The sequence below is a fragment of the Monodelphis domestica genome, chromosome 5, assembly GCF_027887165.1.
Source record: "Monodelphis domestica isolate mMonDom1 chromosome 5, mMonDom1.pri, whole genome shotgun sequence".
NCBI lineage: Eukaryota > Metazoa > Chordata > Mammalia > Didelphimorphia > Didelphidae > Monodelphis > Monodelphis domestica.
The window spans coordinates 140,727,490-140,745,747 of NC_077231.1; the positions used below are offsets into that span (position 1 = coordinate 140,727,490).

The 18,258-nt window shown below is 40.5% G+C and overlaps 1 protein-coding gene across 5 annotated transcripts in view; it reads right to left on the minus strand.

Annotated features, from left to right (window-relative positions):
* The window catches only part of SFMBT2 (Scm like with four mbt domains 2), a 285,508-nt gene that overhangs the window by 86,063 nt on the left and 181,187 nt on the right, over nucleotides 1–18,258 (minus strand). For all 5 annotated transcript variants that reach the window (XM_007503935.2, XM_007503933.3, XM_007503934.3 and 2 more), the window contains 3 exons: nucleotides 16,415–16,516; nucleotides 12,861–13,008; nucleotides 4,976–5,058 (listed from right to left, as the gene is read on the minus strand). In XM_007503935.2, coding sequence (XP_007503997.1) covers nucleotides 4,976–5,058; nucleotides 12,861–13,008; nucleotides 16,415–16,516 — 333 coding nt within the window. The remainder of the gene's footprint in view (nucleotides 1–4,975; nucleotides 5,059–12,860; nucleotides 13,009–16,414; nucleotides 16,517–18,258) is intronic.

Sequence of the window (18,258 nt, forward strand, 5' to 3'; positions counted from 1 at the left end):
TTTCGCTCAGATTATATTTGCATTCTTTTTTTAATTTTAATTTCATTTTTAAATTTTATTTAATTAATTAATTTAGAATATTTTTCCACGGTTACATGATTCATATTCTTTACCTCCCTTCTTCCCTTCCCCCTCCAGGGGCCAATAAGCAATTCCACTGGGTTTTACATTATATTTGTATTCTTAGCACTTAGCACAGTACCTGGCACATAATACAGGCTTAATAAATACTGTTAATCCACAATTTCAAAGTCCTTCCTGGACCAATCTTTAAAAATAATGCCCAGGAACAAGAAACATAATGAACACTTCCTTTTTTGAAGTCCATTCTTTCTGAAGATAATTAAATAACCATTCATAATTAAAGATGACTGACTGACCCACCCTGAGTGGACTTTTAAGATTTGCTTTGAGGGGGCAGCTGGGTAGCTCAGTGGATTGAGAGCTAGGCCTAGAGACGGGAGGTCCTAGGTTCAAATCTGGCCTCAGACACTTCCCAGCTGTGTGACCCTGGGCAAGTCACTTGACCCCCATTGCCTAGCCCTTACCACTCTTCTGCCTTGGAGCCAATACACAGTATTGACTCCAAGAGGGAAGGTAAGGGTTTAAAAAAAAAAAAAGATTTGCTTTGCTTTTATATTCAGGATAATAGTTCTTATACTCCCATAATTGTATGATCATGGTGGATAATATATGTCTCTAAGATATTTTTGCAGAGTTAAAGAAATAATCTAAAAATCTATCATTAAGGAATGATCTATAATGAATTTATAATGAATCCATAGTGAATTCATACAGGATTCAAATCCAAGAGAATTGCTAGATAATAAGAATCCTGATTATATCTAAAGAACTGAGTTATCTGGTCACACACACACAAATATCACATCTAGTATCCCCAAGCAACATTCTGCCCAGGTACTAACTTAAATTACAATAATATAGAATTATATACTTAATATATAAATAGGATTGAGATTATATAGAGGGGATCAGGCAAAGGAGGGCTACTAATGAAACAAGGAGTGACCAAAAGCAAACAAAGGAAGAAAAAAGAAAAGTAAGAAAAAGGAAAAACTAGAAAATTCATGAAATTAAAGTAGAATCAGTGATTAGTGGGATGACTCTCTTTACCTCTTTTCCCATGCTTTACTTAGATGGATAGTAACAACTCCTACAACTGCTTCAGCATGAACCTGCTTACCCAAAGATTACTTAGTCCAAAAAATTGTATAGAGTGAATTAAAATATTTGAGGAAAAATATGCATATCTGGTATTGTACGCCCACGATACAAGACTATAAAGTAATGACCCGGATCGTCACATGTCAAAGAAATCTGTCTCGTTACTGTGTAACACCTCTGTGTCATTCAATTAAAGTCAGATAGAGTCTTTAAGCGGAAGAAAACACATATACTTCGATGTGAGGGGAATGGAAGTTATTTGCACCCAATTATATCTGAATCACGCTGTTGGTTCCATGCTATTATTATTCTTTGTGAAGTCTGACTCAAACACATTCCCTGTCCTTTGGGCATCGAGCTTCTTTTAAACACCTGCCAGGATGCCTCCTAACCGTCTTGGTGAGTGAGTTACACGGCTTCTTCCTCTTCTAGTTACCCAAGAAAAACTATCACTATACAACCTACTTTCATATCAACTCCCTGCTTGAGGCTAATTTGTAAAGGATCAATAACAAAACAGTTACCGGTGAGTTTATTTTACTAAGCATTTGGCTGTGTCTCTCCATTTCATAACTGCCTGCAATGGTTAAACATCCCCAGGGAAATGGCGACAATGCGTGCACTTCCATGTGAGATTGGCTGTGCTACACTGGAGATGTGTGATTAAAGAATGAATTTATAATAAGCATTCTATCCAAAGGAGCTTGTAGCAAGCTGACAAATTCAACAACTTGCCAGTTAATGCAAGGCAGATGCCAACAGGCAGATTATAATCCTGCCTATTAAATAAGTTGAGAGCCAGTCAACAAAAGGGAGCATTTTTGCAATGAGCGTTCTACTAATGAATACATAACAACAGCAGCAGCAGCAGCAGCAGGAACAACAACAAACTCATTAAAACCAATTTCATCTTCAGAGAACATCCGTCAAGGTTCAAGAGCTGGCGGGGGATGGTGGCCATGTGGGAGCCCCTCTATTTTAAAGCTTTTGTGACAGTGGGAGGAGCCGAGGCAGAGTCGCAGAGGGTCCCAGTGATGGAAGAACTAAGGAAATGTCTAAAGTCAGGAAGGATGCTTGGCACTTAAAAATGGAAACTAGGTAGAGATGTTTGGATTCAAAAAGGCTTTTGTGGAAATATCTCCTTTGGCAGGGAAAAAAAAATTACAGTAAGAAAACTCTCAGGGAGTTCTCTGTGGTTCCTGGGGGTATAATGGATGAACCTAGAAGCCTATTGCATCTAAAATCAACCATAAACACCTCTGTTTGCTATTTAAATGTCTTTACAAGCTAGCCTCTTCCTAAGCTTCCAGCCTTAAGAGACTATTTCTTTTAAAAACACTCTACAGTACAATTATACTAGCCTACTAGCGCCTCATCACTCATGACAGTCCAGGGACCATCTGTTTCTTTATACTGGCTGGCCCCTGTGCCTGGGATATTCCTCCCCCTCTTCACTTCAGCCTCAGAGAGGATCCAACTTAGTTATATCAATTAATTACATAAATACAATATTAAAAAAAAATTATCCAACTTCCTTCAAAACATATCAATGCCTCCCTCCAAGGAGGCCTTCTCCCCTTTCCCTGCCACCTACTAGTGCCTCCCCTCTGAGGAAGGGATTTTTAACCGAGGATCCATGGACTTAGAAAAACAGCTCAATAACTATTTAAACATAGTTTGTTGGTTTGTTTTTTGTAATCCCATGAGTTTTATATTAGATATTTATAAATCTTTTTTTTTTCCTAAAAAGGGGTTGATGGACTTCACTTGATTGCCAAAGGAATCCATGTCACAGAAAGAATCTTGCTATAAGGGATACACACACACATACACATATTTATATGTGTAGCATATATAATATATACACACACAGAAGGATATCTAGGGAATATGCATGCTAAAAGATATATAACCTATATGTCTGAAATATACATGCAGGACAGTCTATGCAGAAAATATGTAGCGTCTACATGTAATATCACACAGATACAGAGACTATTCATGCAGAAAATATATAGCGTCTACATGTAATATCATGCAGATACAGAGGCTATTGCAGAAAATACATAGTGTCTACATGTAATATGCAGATACAGAGGCTATTGCAGAAAATACATAGCGTCTACATGTAATATCATGCAGATACAGAGGCTATTATTGCAGAAAATACATAGCATCCATATGCATATATATGTGCAGAAGGATATAGAACATACACATAGATACTATACACCCTTCTGCCCTGCATTCATCTCCTATGGACTCATTTATAAATGCTGTCTCCCCCACTGGAATGGAAGCCAAAGGGGCCAAGAGGGCAGGAACTGTTTCAGCTTGTCTTTTGTATCCCAAGGCCTCAGTAGACATGCTTAGAACACAGTAAGGCCATAATAAATGCTGCTTGGATGGAAGGCCCTCGAGGACCAAGCAGAGGAAACACCACTTTTTCCCCACCCACCATCCCTTTAAATACTTGAAGGCCGGATGTTCTGTGCCTGGGAGTCTTTCTTTGTACAGCCTGGAGAGTCCATGGTTTTGGCCTTGAACGCCGGTCAGGCTTTTCCCTCTTTTTCTGACCTCAGGGCCTAGCACAGCGTCTGGTACATCGCAGGTGCTTGTCTCCTTGGAATACAGCGGATGGATCAATATCCTCCCTAATGTGGTGCCTGCCTAAACTACAGATAGGGTGTGATCAGTGTGGAATAGGCTGGGCCTGTACTGATGTTTTATACTCTACTCATAATCCAATTAGCATTTTGGACTGTCAGGTCACAGTGGTGACTCTTTCTGAGCCTGGAGTCCACTAAAATCTCAATTCCACATAGTGTTCTATAAAGCTTTATCCCCTCCCCTTCTTTGAATCAGAGAACCAGAATTTCCATTGTGGCTCTACTATTCACTCTTTGTGGTCTTGGGCAAGTCACTCAAATTGAGGGGAGACGCGTTTTGCTATCTGCAAAAAGAGATTGGTTGAATTTAATGACTTCCAAGGTCCCTTCTAGCGCTAAATGTATGAGCCTGTTGTTTCCAATGACTACCATGAAATAAAAAATGAATCATTTCCACAAACTATTTAAGGAGGCAATCACTGTATGTAAAATAAGGTATTCTCATATTTAATTATGGTTAACATGGCCTATACCAATAAGAGCGCCTTGAAATAAACTAGGTAAGAAGAGAATATAAAAGAATAAGCCAATTAAAAGTCTTTGAATTTCCTCAAACTAAAGCATAGGTACATGTTTAAGGGGGTTTGGAGAATGTGCTTTCAGGATGTGCTTGGGAGGTGGCAGAGTTCAGTCATTTGTAACACTCCTGGGATAGCATTTAAGGCTCACAGGCAACCAGGTCAGAGACTTGATTCAAAAACTCTTATTCTAAATTAATTAATTAAATAAATGCATTAACAATTTTTTTAATTTTTTAAAAAAATTCCAATGTTTTTAGGATAGGACAAGATCATGATGTCTCCTGTCCTTGCACATTCCTGAGACGCTACAAAAGAACTTGGAAACAGAACACCAGATGTTGTGATCCCCATTTTACAGTTGAGGAAACCAAGGCAGATAGAGGCTAAATGACTCGCCTATGGATCCACTGAGCAAATTGGTGTCTCAGGCCTCCACGAGAGCCCCAACAGACAGGATACTTATCCACAAAAGATAATCGTTCAAGTTTTAATACATGCCATGAAGGAGGAGAAAGAAAACAGTATGTCAACCAACCAAGGAAAGAGCACCAACCCTGGACAAAAATCTTATTTATTTTCAGTAACAAAGAACACACTTACATTTCTGAAACAGAAGTGAGGCGCAGCCTCGGCACCATGCTGTTTCTGATAATCTGCCCAGTCAAAGTCCTGTCCAGTATAACCTGTATACGATAAAACAGATTGAAAGAGCACTTGTTAGGCCAAACTAGAGATAGTCAAGTAGTTTGCTGATACTTCTACTGTTGAATGGGTAAATAAAAAATAATAATAAATAATAACAATGTTAAAACCTAGCCCTAATAGTTAATTAATTTTAATTGATTAAACCAGAAATATTTATTAAGCACCTACTATGTGCCAAGATACAAAAAGGGGTTAAACAAAATTCCTGCCCCCAAGGATTTTACAATTTACTGGGGTTTAGGGGGAATAGCATGTAAATAGATATAGATATATATGTATATCAAGTTATATATTTGGATATAAATAAAAATAAATAGGAATTAAAACAAATAAACTACAAAGGAAATAATTAAATAGCTGTATGGGATAAATAGGAAATAACTTAAAAAGGAAAGTAAGTAAGAGGCATTAGGGCAGGGAGGGTTTTAGTTGTCCCTTAGGGAAAAGCCAAGGGCGTCCACAGTTGGAGGAGAGGAGGGGAAAGCATTCCAGGAATGGGAGACAGTCAGAGAAAAGGCTTTAAGATGAGAGACGGTGTGTCTTGTTCATGGAACAGCCAGGAGCCCATGGTCACTAGACGGAAGAATGAGAGTCAGGATGTGAGGTGTAAGAAGACTAGAAATGGAGGAAGGGGGCAGGTGGATTGCATTCGAGGTCAGATGGTGGTGATTATGTTCACAGTAGCACTGGATCAGTGGGCAGGTTTATATAGGGATGAAGAGCTAAGAGGAAAAAAAGGCATCGAGTTCGATTCGCTTGAAAATTTTCTTTAAAAAAATTAAGAAATTAGAATACGTTCCCTTCCTTTTCCTTTGAAAGCAGTCGTGCTTTAGTTAAAATAAAGGCCAAAATTCAAACCCCAACATTTATCTGTAACCACGTCAGGGCTATCCACCCTCCAAACCACCCCAAGTCAATAGAGAAAGAAAAGGTTAACAACTCCTTTAACGCTTCTCTGTTGCCCTGTTTTTTTCTTGACTGAAATGGTGCCTCGGCTGGTGCCTCTACAGCTATCTCCGACCTTCTCAAAGAAACATGAAGCCCCCACATTTACGGCTCCATCTCTGCTGCCTCCCTTGGAGCTTCTCTGTCCCGCTGATAAGTTCTTCCACTTTACAGTCGAACTTCTTAAAAGGACCAAACCCCTTTCCTTGCAATAATAAAAGTTGTTATTGTTGGTCTGTTGCTTTTTTAAGGTTGAGTTGATTTCTTGGAGAGAGTCTATAATCATCTAGTTTTGGAGACTGTCTTCGAGGTCAAAGGTAGCATCGCCAGGTGAGGTGGGGGCACGGTGAGATTCAGAGAACACGTCTGGGAAAGAGAGCTGGGACGAAGCGTTGGATGTGCCACGACTGGCTGTGTGACCCTGGACAACCAACCTTTCTTAGCTCTAACGTCCTCAGCCATAAAAAGGAGGGAACTCACACAACCAAAGCTGTGAAGGTCCCCTCCGGGCCTAACATTCTTCTCTCCGAAGCTATCTGGATCAATGGAATTCCTTTTCCTGACATAGCAGAACTTTCTCCGCATAAGATTCATCCTCTTCTCTCTCCGTGAGGGAAAAAGAAAACTGGACAAGAGGCCGCTGGAGTCCAGCACACGTCCTGAAGGTCTCCACACGAGCACCCACTAAGTCCAAGTGAAGGATGTAAAATGGATAGAAATGTGAGTTACTAGTACCGTTGCCTGGGATCTTTAGGTAAAGGACTGGTTTGCTTCTTCAGATTCAAAGATGATGGAAAAAAAAGAATTCTAGGAAATCTCAAATTGAGAGAATTTAGCTTATTTTTTAAAGCTGGATGGTTGGCTTCTGTTTTTACACCACAGACATCTGTCGCTATCTCCCAACCCCCCAAACACATCACACACAACCAGCAAAAGAAAAGAAATAGTTATGAAAAACTAACAAACAGAACAACCCTGATGTGACAGCCTGTGTAAGATGCCAACATTAAGCAATATTCGGCACCAGCAGTATCCCTCTCCCTTTCAAGAGAAGAAAGTGTATGTCATCATTTTCTAGAGATGGAAAAGACTTTAAGCTTGAAGGCAAAAAACAACAGATTATTATAATATTCAGAAATGTATCATTTAGAAATGTAGAAAAGTCCGCATCTAGATTGATTTCTTAACCTCAGTATTTCTATCCTCCAAAGGTCCTTCCCCGGACGCTGACCTCTATGACTGCCCCATCCATGCCTGGACTTTCTCAGATGCAGCGGCTGTTAGCCTCCCTGGGTCTCTTTCCTGGACCTTTCTGTAGCCGGGTCCGCCTCCTTCATGGTCCTCTCTTAACTTCCACACCTCCTTACTTGGGCCTCTCTTTTCCCTTATTCGTTATGAGGGTTACAATTAGACCTGGAGCTAGCTCTGAGGGACACTGGAACAAGCAACCTGCAGTCACTGAATCCCTCGATGAACAGTCATGGAACATTTAAGTTAAAATGAAGGTGACAACAAAGATAAATCCCAAGAAATCCCCAATGGCTTATGTAGCCTGGCTCTATATGATGGGCACAACTGCCTCGATCTTCATTGTCCATTAAGTAAAAGCAAAGTCATCAAGGACCTATCCTTCCCGTTTCTGGACCCAAAACAATACACAATGGTTCTCCAAACAAAGCTCTTTCCATGCGCCCTAATTCAATTCTTTACCTACTTTTCCTCGTGTAGGCAATCCTACACACCACCTGACGCAATCCGAAGCTTCTGAAAAGCACCACCGCCTTTTCTGAGACCCGATTCCTCTCTTCCCTTCTCTCCTTATACCTGCTGCATCCCCTTGTGAGCTCCTGAAGGAAAGGGCTTATTTCTAAGGGGGGGGGGGGAGGGGGATAACCTAGGAACTATCTTAATAAGGAACAGCTTAATAAATATTCATTTTTTATTCCAACTAGATGAAAGCATAAAAAACCAGGTTCCCATCCTATCCCTTTTGCCCAGAATCCTAAAATCATGCCTACTTCTTCAGGGAGTCAGACGCGTGGAATTATTCAAGTTGGATGGAGGGAACCCCAAGTGATTCTTTGGCCCAGTCCCTTCCTTTCAGCACAGGCCGCTCATTCCCATGCCCCAGGAGCAGCGCTGTTTCCTAGTGCTGCACCACCTGCTTAGACTTCTCCTTCCTCCCCAAGGGACCTCGAGTCACTTCATCTCTTTAAAGTCTCCTTCGTCTAGGCTGGATAATGAGCTCTTTTGGTAAAGCAGTTTTGTGACAGCTCCTGGAGAACCACTATATAAAAACAAATTGCTTTGGATTGTGTTATAAAGAGACAGGGGTCAATTACCCTCATTAATCAAGAGAGACAGAACAAGAAGGAACACGGCTTAACTGACGTCAGGAAAATGTGGTTAAAACCCCAAAGAAGAAGAAAAGCAAGTTGGGGGTGAAGAACTTGAGAACTCTCGAGATTTGCACTAAGCAGCCAGGGGAGCCCGCTCCACCACAGCCGAGCCTGGCTGATCAGGATGCAGCTGTGACCGGCGCCGTCCAAGGGGGATGTAATAGAGGATGCGTTTGCTTACTACCAAAATTAACTGGCACTGGGCAGGAGAGCTCCCCGTTCTGTTACCTGTGTCTGGGAGAGCACTCAAGCTATTCAAAGGAATCAACCATGCATTCAGCGCTGCAGTGAGCACTATGGCAGATGCAAAAAATGGCAATCGTGATAATCATGATGGTGGGGTGGGGAAAAAGCACCTTACTGTGAGTTATAGGACGCGGGTTCAAATTCTGCCTCTGCCACTTGCTATCTCTCTGCCATTGGTCAACTCTTGATTTAATACCCTTACCTTCCATCTTGGAATCAATCCTGTGTATTGGTTCTAAGGCAGAAGAGCAGTAAGGGTTAAACAATGGGGGTTAGGTGACTTGCCCAGGGTCACACAGCTGAGGTCACATTTGAACCCAGGACCTCCCCTCTCTAGGCCTGGCTCTCAATCCACTGAGCCATCCAGCTGCTCCCTGGTCAACTCTTTTAACATTCTTAGTTCCCTCATGTGGAAAAAGAACGTGATGGACAGCTGGAATAGTTTTGAAGTGGGAGATGTCTTACTGCAAGATTTTTTACTCTATCAAATTGCTTTTCAGTCTTTTAAAAAAAGTAATAATAATATCTAAGATTTCTTCTCTCAACTTTGGTCTCCTGCCCTGCCTCCACTCATATGTATGTTGTGAATCGATCCCTAAATATCCATACAACTATATTGTCACACCTGGTATAGATCTCTATTAAAAAAAAAAAGATTAATTCCAGCTGTTTTTCCTGTCTTTGTTCTCTTACTATTCTTTAAAATTAGAGTCACAGTATGAGACTCTACTGTCCTTAATGGTGAAAAAAAAATTGATATAAAAACATTTGTAGATCTTTGTTGTCATCAAAATCCCTATCATCCTTAGCACGCCTATCTTCTCAGCTGCCATTGACTACAGAAGCTCGTGACCTGTAATTCCACAGGCCTGCAGGCTCGTTTACATTTTTGCTTCACAGGGCCAAAGAATTCATCACCAAGCGGCAAGCCTCCTGGCGACGTCAGCACCTCTGTTTTCATGAGACTGGTCCTTAGAAAACAGGATCACTTTGTTCCATATTCAGTGCCTTTCTTCCGTGTGCCCTATGATCCAGGGACACTTGAGAGCTCTGCTTTCTCCCAAGCAGGACACCCACCGGCCACCCCTGCATTTTCACCGACTATCCCCCTGGGTCTAGAATGCTCTCCATCTCTGCAATCTGGATGTCTTCAAAAGTCAGTTTCTTCTACAAGAAACCTTTCCCAGCCCTCTTGAATGTGTGTGTTTTCCTCCTGAGATGCGACTCCACGGTGGCATGAAGAAGCAGAGTGAAGAATAAAAATGTAACATTAGGACAGAGTCTGGTGGGGATCTGCAAGCTCAATGGCAGGAGAGAAAGTCTGGGGTCATGAAGGGGGACCAGGAACATTCAAAATTCCAAGCGTTCAGTAAGAGAATCTAACCTTAGCAAACAGCAATGAGAATGGAAACGTGGGAAGGATCTGTAGCCAATAACCATGGGTTGACTTTGGAATGAATGCCCAAATCCAATTAATCCCCAAAGGTAAACCACTAACACGGTGATGGGGAGGCACAGAAGATGAAGCGGTCACCGCCGGCACAGGCAAGCCTTCTGGGACGAGTGGCCTCCGTCGCCGCGTCTGTCCTGAGCACGGTCGCCAGGCTTTCTCCTCCCCCGACTTCAAGAAGGGAATACCTGCCAGAATTCTCTTCTAGCGATTCTCTGCCTAGCTCGCTTCCCCCGCTATTCTGAGCCAGGACAAATAGCGAGGTGGGATGGAAGAACTGCCCCGCAAAGATGAGCCTGGATGGATCTGCGTGCTCTCAGGCACAAGGCTACGCGTTTCACGGAGCAGAGCTCTCCACAAGGACAACGGGCTACACTGGGCTCTGCCGCCCGTGGGGATCCAAAGTAAAGCGGGCACTTGTCAGAGACCGTCTAGAAAGGATTCTCGTCCAGGCACCACGAGGCTCGACAGCCCCCCGGGGACTGTTCCTACTTTGATTTTATGAAGTCTGGCCTCGGAAGGCCCTGAGGCTGCTCTGTAATTGAAGTATCAGATAGGTGGGTCAGGCACTGGCCGGTGACCGTGGACCTCAGTTTTTATAGAACCACTCCAGAGAGTTGGAAGGAACCCAGGAGGCCGGCTCGTCCATGAAGGAGGGGGTACAGAAACAGTCCATGATTCAGTTTTCAGTCGGTCAAGTCAGCCAAGAAATAAGCATTCATTAAAGACACTGTGCCAAGTGCCAGGTATCCAAGGAAAACTGTTTTCTCCTCCTGCCTGCCAGGGGCTTACAGTCTAATGAGGGAGAAACAGGAAAACACTTACACATAAACAGGATAGATACAGGACAAACTGGAGAAAATCAACGGAAGGAAAACGCAGGTATTAGAGTACTGGGCCCAGAGTCAGGAAGGTTTATCTTCCCAAGTTCAAAATATGACCTCAGACATTTGCTAGCTGTATGACCCTGGAAAAGTAATTTAATCCTATTTGCCTCAGTTTCCTTACCTGTAAAAAGAGATAGAGAAGAAAATGGCAAACTACTTCATTACCTTTACTAAGAAAACACCAATGGGGACACCAAGAGTTGGGCATGACTGAAAAGACTCAATAACAACAACAAAAATTAGCATTAAAAGGGATCAGGAAAAGATTCTCCTATCAGATGGGATTTTAGCTGGGGCTTGAAAAAAGTCATGAGGCTGACTGAGAAGGAAGAAAAATTCTAGGGCTGAGAGAGAACCAGTAAAAATGCTCCTGGCTGGCAAATATCAAATAAGAGAGAAAATAAGACAAATTTGAAATTAAAAACTAGAGTTTTGGTTGAGAATCTTGAATTCCAGATGATGAGAGGAAGAAAAAGTCTGAAGAGAAGTTGAGAAATAGGTAACTTCTGAGAATAACTGAAAATTTACTTGACTAAGAATGAGAAATGCAAAGTAGAGATGCAAAGAAATATTAGCATTTTCTTCAAAAAAACATATTAGTTCAATACAATTAATTCAATCAGAATATTTTTGACACTATTATACATACAAATGGTCATTATGGGACCCTAGAAAGCGATATAGTTAAAACATTATATCCAATGCCATCTTGTGTGGTTATACTATTACAATACCGTATGTCAAAAGTAAATCTCTTAGCTTTTATATTAAAACCTCTTTGAAGTTAAAAGTGACAGGAGAGATCTTCAAAGATGAAGAACAACTGAACAGTCTGAAATACATGACTTGCTTGGTTCAAATGTTCTATAGTTTTGTAGCTTTTCTTTATAAATTCAATATTTTATTTTCTGGGGCAAATTTCAAGTATATTACAAATGACACACCTAACTGGGAGGCATTTAAAGTCAACCAGAATTAATAATAAATAAATAGTCTTTTCCTCTAATTTTGTTCACTTAACTTAGAATCGCTTGCTTCCTCATATCCACTGAGCTACCTTCATTATCTGTTCAAATTCAACTTTAAATCTAATCTAATTGGTTCTCCTTTCCTATCACAGTTGGTTTTCCCGGTTGCTATGGGGACGGAGGAGATGGGAGGGGGTGCAGGAAGAAGAAATGAAAGTTGGACTTGGTATGCTGCCTTAGATTTGAAAAAGGAGCTAGAATCTTAGCAAGAAATAGGTAGAGACCCTTAGACATTAACTAGTCTAATCACATCATTTTACAGATGAAGAAGCTACAGCCTCAAAGGGGGAAGTGACTTGTTCTAGTTCACAAGCAAACATAGGGCACAGACAGAATTTGAACCCAGGTCTTTGAACTATTCCAAATTGGAATGATGAGAATACTAAGTTATAGCGTCTGACAATGGTAAAAAGAATGAAAGGAATTGCTGGTCCCTGATTTACAACAACAATCCATTTAACCTTTTCTTTACATGATCTTTAATGTATCAGACATAGATAGGCACTGGGGAGAACTGGGATCTTTGAGAAGAATGAGTCCATTGAGTAAAACACACACAAAGTAGAGAAGTTGAGGATTTAGGGAATTAGTATTGAATGGTGGTTCAAGGAAAAACAATTTCAGACCTATACCACCTTTGCTTTTGTAGTCACCTCTACTGTGGCTCCTTTACATTACTTTCTACAACAATTGGCAATTCCTGTTTAGCCATTATTCTCCTAAGCAAAGGCATTATTTACATGTGGATTAGACAAAACAAAAACAAAACTGCCCAAACGTGTCCCATGCACCCCAAGTCAAAGCCGGAGATCAGTGAATACCAACCCTTGGGTGGTGTGAGGTTGACTCCATTTTTAAGGCACCACTGTACAGGTAAAATCCCTAAGGAATCCGCATGGCACAGCATTGAGATTTTTTTAGCTTCTGGTCTCAAATCATCAATAGTCACTTGCAAATAATGATTGTTAAAAACCTAAAGGTAAAAGAAAAAAGGAAGCCAAATATTAGTCTTATGCTACTGAATCCTTACACATTAAATATTGGCACATTTCTATGCACAGGCAGACAATGAATGTCTTTTGATAGTGATGATTTAATCAGAAACTATTATGTTCCATACATATTACTGAATCAGTCTGAAGGGGAAAAAAAAAGGAGAGATATGAATCCTGAGTTTTTTTCAAAGAGAAACTTTAATGGTTCCTGGTACATTTTTTTAAGGCAGATAAAGAAGATAATGGAAAATCCAATCTAAAAGAGATGAGAGTGGTTGAGGGAGGGAACATCAAGAGAATTGGGAAAACAAAGAAAAAACACACAGAAGCAGCACACTTAGAAGGGACCTTAAGGAAAATGAAGATGGACATAGAAAGATCTGTCGGGTGTCCAGTCAACAAGCACTGGGCTAAATTATGGGGCTACAAAGAAATTTCGCCCCTCGGTCACATGGCACTCCCGCTGGCATGGGGGAGACAAGAGATAAACACTACATATGTAGAAAACATCCCTGGAGTTCATCACGGAGGAGGAGTAATTGGGACCTGGCATTATGGAGAAGTCGGGATTTGAGCTGAGTCTTAAGAGGAAGCCAGAAGGCAGAGGGGATGAGGAGGAGGATTCCAACCACTCACTGTCCCAGGCAATGTGAAAGACCAAATTAGAAAAAAGGGCAATTCATTCAGAGGTTAAAGCAATGTGTACAAACAGGACAAAAGGGTCACCTCCAAAAGAAGGAAAGATGAAAAGAGAAGATCAAAATAATGCCAAAAGGTTAAAAGTAAACTCTCCCTGGCTTGTCTATGATTCCAAATACAAAAGTCATCTTTCTGAGGAGAGGGTTCCTGGCCAACGTCTTAGGCGGCGTCTGAGAAGATTGAGGACGAGTTCCTCAATTCTGTGGTCAATTTCAGTAACAGACAATGTGATAATGATCATTCTGACACCTAAGTAGTACCACTAGGATTCTACCCAGCTCTCAGGAGGCCAGCTGGCCCATTTCCTTGCTTCCAGTATATGCTATATACATGTCACAGAACCATGGAGCGGGACCATCTCGTTCAACGAGCCCTTATTTTCCAGAGATGGAAACTGAGGCCTTGAGAGAATAAGTGCCTTGTCCAAGGCCTGAGTCCAGATGAAAAGTCACAATTTTTCACTTCCATTTTGGGTTCTGTCTATTTTACCTTAAAGGTGTGAGCACTTATTTAGAATCACAAGAATATGCTTCCTTTAATGCTCCAGTGGGGCTCTTTATTAAAAGTTCCAGTTCATGCCTGTCCACATTTGTCTCTGTGTTACACTATTATATTTTTTTCCTTTTAAACAATTTTCTAAAAAGAACCTTGGACCAAAAAGTGCAATTTAAATTATAGTAGTCATAACAATATGGTTTATATAATACTGTATAGGGCAACATTCTAAAATGTTTCCTCTATTTAAAAGGAAATGTATAGTTGTAAAATTCCTGATACATAAGACAATTCTGGTAATTTATGGTGCTTCTTTACTGAAAGATGAGTCTTGAATCAACATAGGATAGACACTCATAATAATTCTTTGCACTGCAAGCATAAAATGTTTGAGAAGTATGATTATGAGAGGGGCAAAATGTTAAGTAGGATGACTAATTGTTTTTTTAATCTTTGATACAAGGGTTCTATACAAAAGAACAATAGGATGATAAAGAAAACAATTAAAATATTAGGGGAAACTTGTTCCAAATAGGACTGATTAATGGAGAAAAACAATTCCCACAAGTAAAACCCCCAAAAGAGGTATTTCCAACTAGTCTGGGAATAAAAAGGAATCAGAAACACATACAGACACAAAGCTACACCAATTAGAATTAGAGTGTCACTTCCATTCTCACTCTGCAACTATGATTTAACTTCATCCATAATAATGAACTCTAACCCTAAAAAAGTAGGGCAGAGGTAGACTCTTTGGTAGCACCATGCTAGCCCTCCCTAAAAGCTGTCATCCCATTTTGTTATTCTTTAAGCACCAGGTGAAGGTGACATTGCAGAAATAGTTGTCTTTTAAGACAACCTGATAAATAATACAAATAAACCTGCAGCTGACATTACTGTGTCAACTGTTCCTAGAAAGAACTGGCCAGGCTCCAGCAAGCTATCATTCTTCAGCATTTGGAAAAAATAGGCTAACCCTAAAAGCAGCACAGTAGGAAGGCCTCCAAATGGTGAGATGACCCAGCATAGGAGAGGGGAATGTTTGTTTTTTTTAACCTATGTACTTTGCCTTTTGGATTATCATCCCTCAAATTTCTATTTAATTTCTCAATTTTGAATCCTGTTTCTCCATCCTTTCCCTCTTCTGCCTCCACCACCAAAAAAAAACCATGCAAAAACCCCCAAACCACCCATCTTCTACAATATTCATAGTATCTAGGGACTTAAAAACTGAAAGGAGACAGATGGTAAGGATTAGCGGCTCCTAGAAAGTGACGGCTTCTATCAGAAAGCAAAAAACTCCTCAAGAAGAAATGGTTAAAAAATGAACCTTGGAGCCAAGGGCCCAGCTCACCGGTTAGGGTGACCCAGGGCAGCGACCGGCAGTGTTTCTCGCTTCTGTACCTCGAGGTTCCATAATCTGGTCTCCAGGGGGACTGCCGCCCTTCACACACATCCCACCAGGCCCTGTGTGCCCGAGCAGGCAGGTCTCTGAGATTTGTTATGGCTGAAAAATTCATCACCCTGCAGCCAATATGGTGATGAGTCTACCCAAATTTAGCGAGGCTGTTCCTCGGGCGACAGACTGACAGCCAGTGGCCAGGCCTCTCTCTGAAGCCCTTCCAAAGGGGTGGGCTCTGCCAGAACCAACTGCTTCCAAGAACACATGGTCAACTCTGCACCATGATGAAGCATCAAAGCGGTGGTAAAGGGGGGGGGGGCTTCCAAATTGCATAAATTTAAGGGAAAAAAAGGAAAAAGAACAACCATGTTGAAGCTGTTATTGGGGGACACTATTCGACCCTCATCTACCCGCTTGAAGGTTATGAGGGGCATTGAATGCTGGAGGATTTTCTTTTTCATCCTGGAGGTGACAGGGACAGGATCTTCTCTCCAAGCTCAGGGACATGATTACTTACAAACCCTGGAAATATATCATCCCAGGAAGACGGGAAGGAGATGTATCACTCCCCATTTTATACAGAAGGCATCTAATGGGATTCACCCTAAATGGCTCAAAGAACCTCTAGCCATATGAGAAATAGTGCCAGATGGGGAAGTAGCTATGTGTGTTCCTTCTAGATGGCCCCTCCTGCCTCTCCATGGACCCCCCCACACCCCCAAAAAAATTTCAGAGGCCTGATTTTGAGCTTGAACTCCTTCTTTAATCCTCTTTTCAGGGGGGCTCACCTTAGTCACTGATGCAGGACAGATATTAAAGGGCTCACTCATATCCACTGCCTCTAGTTTCATACCAACTGTGAAGAAATGGCTTCGTAAATCCGCATGATCCTGTTGAAGGGGGAAAGAAAGAATGAATGCAACTACAGTGCTGAAAATTAACTCAGAGACTTGTCAGGATGATATTTTCAAACATTTTATTTGGCAACAACTGAAATCTGCCTGAAATAATTAACTCTCCCTGCTTCAAATTTCTAATTACTGTAACATATAGTAACTGATTATTTTCTGCAGTAAATGAATAGGTTTTTTCCCAGGAATTTAGAGGGAGGGAAAAAGGGTTTTGTCCAAACTAATCTTTGGATTTAGAAAGAATAAAGAACAAATTCACATAATACTGCTTTGCTCCTAATAGGAAGGAAATATTAGTTTAAATATAGCCCTGTTGAAAAAATGTTTATATTAAATTTCTCTGATCGAGGTCTTATTTTTCAAATATATAAAGAACTAAGTCAAATTTATACGAATCCAAGTCATTCCTCAATTGATAAATGGTTAAATGATATGAATATGCAATTTTCAAATGAGGAAATCAAAGCTATCAATAAAGAAAAAAGTTCTAAATCACTCGACTGAAGAAATGTAAATTAAAACAACTCTGAGATACTACCAACAATGATAAATATTGGAGGGAATGTGGCAGAATTGGAACACTAGTGCGTTGCTGGCGGATTGTGAACTGATCCAATCATTTTGGAGGACCAAGTGGAATTATGCCCAAAGGGCTATAAAAGAACGCTATCCTTTGAGCCAATAATACCTCTACAAGGTCTATATTCCAAAGAGAGAAAAAAAATGGGAAAGGACCTGTTTGTACAAAAATATTTAGCTGCTCTTTTTGTGGAGGCAAAGAATTGGAAACTAATGGGATGCTCATCCACTGGGGAATGGCTGAACAAGTTGTGGTATATGATGGTGATGGAATACTATTGTGCTTTAATGAGTGATGAACAGGATGATTTCAGAAAGAACTAGAAAGACCTACGTGAACTGATGCAGAGTGAAATAAGTAGAACCAGGAGATCATTATACACAGTAACTGATATATTGTGGAATGATCAAATGTGATAGACTTTGCTACTAACAGGTAAACAATGATCCAGGACAATTCTGAGGCACTTATGAAAAAGCCTTTAGAGGAAGAACTATTGGAGTAAGAATGCAGATGCACATGATTTATCACTTGTTTATTTGGGTATATGTTTTAAGATTTTGGCTTTATAAGGTTTTCACTGACAAAAATGAATAATATGGAAACATGTTTTATATGATAATACATGTATAACGCAGACTGAATTGCTTGTCAGCTCCAGGAGGGGGGAGGGAAGAAGAGAGGGAGACAATTTGGATTCTATAACTTTGGGGAAATGATGTGGAAATTTGTTTTTAAAATAAAAAATTTTTAATAAATATAACTCCAAAGGAAAATAATATATAGCCCAGTTATAGTACTAATAGTAAGAATAAGAATAGCAACAACTTACATTTAGATAGCCCTTAAGGTTTGTAAAACATTTTCCTTACCACACTGTGAAGCAGGTAAAATCAATCATTCTTTTTAAGGCAGATGCAGCAACATGATTAAATTATAGGATTTTTTTTTTTTCTATTACAGATCACAATTACTCTAAGAGTGTGGGTTCTTAACCTGGGGTCTGAACTTTAAAAAACATGTGCTAACTGCATTTCTATATAACCGTTTTTCTTTGTAATCCCAAGTGTTTTATTTCACACATTTAAAAACAACATTCTAAGAAGGACTCCCTAGGCTACAGGAGACTGACAAAGGATTC